This window comes from Triturus cristatus, chromosome 4_1 (genome assembly GCF_964204655.1).
Source record: "Triturus cristatus chromosome 4_1, aTriCri1.1, whole genome shotgun sequence".
NCBI lineage: Eukaryota > Metazoa > Chordata > Amphibia > Caudata > Salamandridae > Triturus > Triturus cristatus.
Genome location: NC_140585.1, coordinates 206,487,977 through 206,489,860, shown reverse-complemented (window position 1 = coordinate 206,489,860; position 1,884 = coordinate 206,487,977). Strand labels below are relative to the sequence as shown.

The 1,884-nt window shown below is 36.9% G+C and overlaps 1 protein-coding gene across 1 annotated transcript; it reads right to left on the bottom strand.

The window, feature by feature from the left end:
• Window positions 1-257: 257 nt before the first annotated feature.
• LOC146854062 (olfactory receptor 5AP2-like) lies at window positions 258-1,190 on the bottom strand. Its single transcript, XM_085650499.1, has one exon. The coding sequence runs from the start codon at window positions 1,188-1,190 to the stop codon at window positions 258-260; it is 933 nt and encodes a 310-aa protein (XP_085506625.1).
• Window positions 1,191-1,884: the final 694 nt, after the last annotated feature.

The window sequence follows — 1,884 nt, the reverse complement described above, 5'->3', positions numbered from 1 at the left end:
CTGCATAAATGTACTTTATAACGTTACAATACATGATTAGAACAGTTTTGAAAACATTATGAATATTGCTACAATCACTGTAATATGTATAATATCCATGTATGTGTGTCCAAAGAGATACAGACAAATATGGAGACCTGCCCATATGTGTGAATCTCTTGTGCACTATATAGTCTATTGCTAAATAATGTCTTCTTAATTAGTAAAAGAAAGGCAGGAAGCAGGCAGTAGATGGGTTTACAATGGTACATTTGGTTTCAAGTGCACTTTCTCAATATGGTGTTTCTTAGTGCCCCTATGACATCCTGATTTCTAAGTGAATAGATAAGGGGATTCAACATGGGCATCACCACTGTGTAGAACACTGAAGCCACTCTGTCATGTTCCATGGAGTAAATAGAGCTCGGTCTAAGATACATGAAGGAGAGAGTCCCAAAGAACAAGACAACAGAGAATAAGTGGGAGGAGCATGTAGAAAAGGCTCTACTTCTCCCTTTAGATGAATGAATCCTGAAGATAGCTGAAATTATGTAAATGTATGAAACACAGATAATGATAAAGCTAGAAACCAAGATGCTGCCAGCCATGGAAACCAGTACAGTCACATTTATTAAAGTGTCTGAGCAGGACAGTTTGAACAGAGGAGGGAAGTCACAGTAGAAATGGCTGATCTTATTTGGGCCACAGAAAGACAGTCTGACCATACAACCTGTGTGAATCACAACATTCATGAAGGCAACTGAATATGCCCCACCTGAAAGGCATAGGCATGTGTCTTTTGTCATAATGGCAACATACAGCAAAGGATTACAAATTGCCACATAGCGGTCATAGGCCATAGCTGTTAGGAGGAAGACATCTGTACTTCCCATAAAGGAGAAAAAAAACAACTGTGTCATACAACCGTGCAGCGAGATAGCCTTTGTCTCAGACAGGAAATTGATCAACATCTTGGGTGTAATAACTGAGGCATAAGAGACATCTACAAAAGCTAAATTTCTTAGAAGAAAATACATAGGGGTGTGAAGATGAGGACATATTGTGACCAATGCCACAATGCTAATATTGCCCAGAAGCGTGATGATATAAAATAGGAGGAACAGTATGAAGAGTGGAATCTGCAGTTTTGGTTCATCGGTGACACCCAGGAGAATAAATTCTTTCACTGATGTCCAGTTTCTTTCTTTCATCGATCCAGAGACCAGGACCTGTTGAGAACACATATATTTTAATTATTGTGGCCTATCATATAAGAAAATGAATGAGCAAATCAGATAGCAGTACTCAAAAGTATCTGCCACTAAGTACCATTTACAAATGTATACACATGTTCTGGATATCTTATGAAAGATGCTTAAAAAACATCAGTTCACAATTAGGTCTTTAGTTACATAAAAATTACAGGTTGAATGAAGTAACTCGGGATTGGCTCTTGGCCAAATGGATTCTTGATGATTCAATATCTTATATTAGTTTGTCAAAGGCTTTTGTATTAAAGCATCCTTAAAATCAACCTGAAATCTGATATCTTATGTCCTTTTCAAAATGTGCCTCAGAAATTAATTTTCTCACACACAAAAATGTTATATTAGTAACCTATTTTTTAACATAAACATGGATATAATGTATAAGCCCTTGTCACTTCCAGTCTGAATAAGAAGTCTATCTTGTTCCATGTAAAACTATTCTTGTGATTGTAAATCAGCCTCCGGTGGAATTCTTTCACAACTCACTATTTGACAGGTGTCAGAATCTAGCAAATCATTTCATTTGTCAACTATCTGAGTTATTAGAGCTCAAATATGGAGCTAGAGTTCAAACAAAGATAGCCTTTCTGGTTTACTAAGCAATAAAAGGCCTGATGCACAAACATCACAAACCCTG

Coding starts and splice junctions, on each gene's coding strand:
- LOC146854062 (XM_085650499.1), bottom strand. CDS start 1,190: ATGAAAGAAAGAAACTGGACATCAGTGAAAGAATTTATTCTCCTGGGT.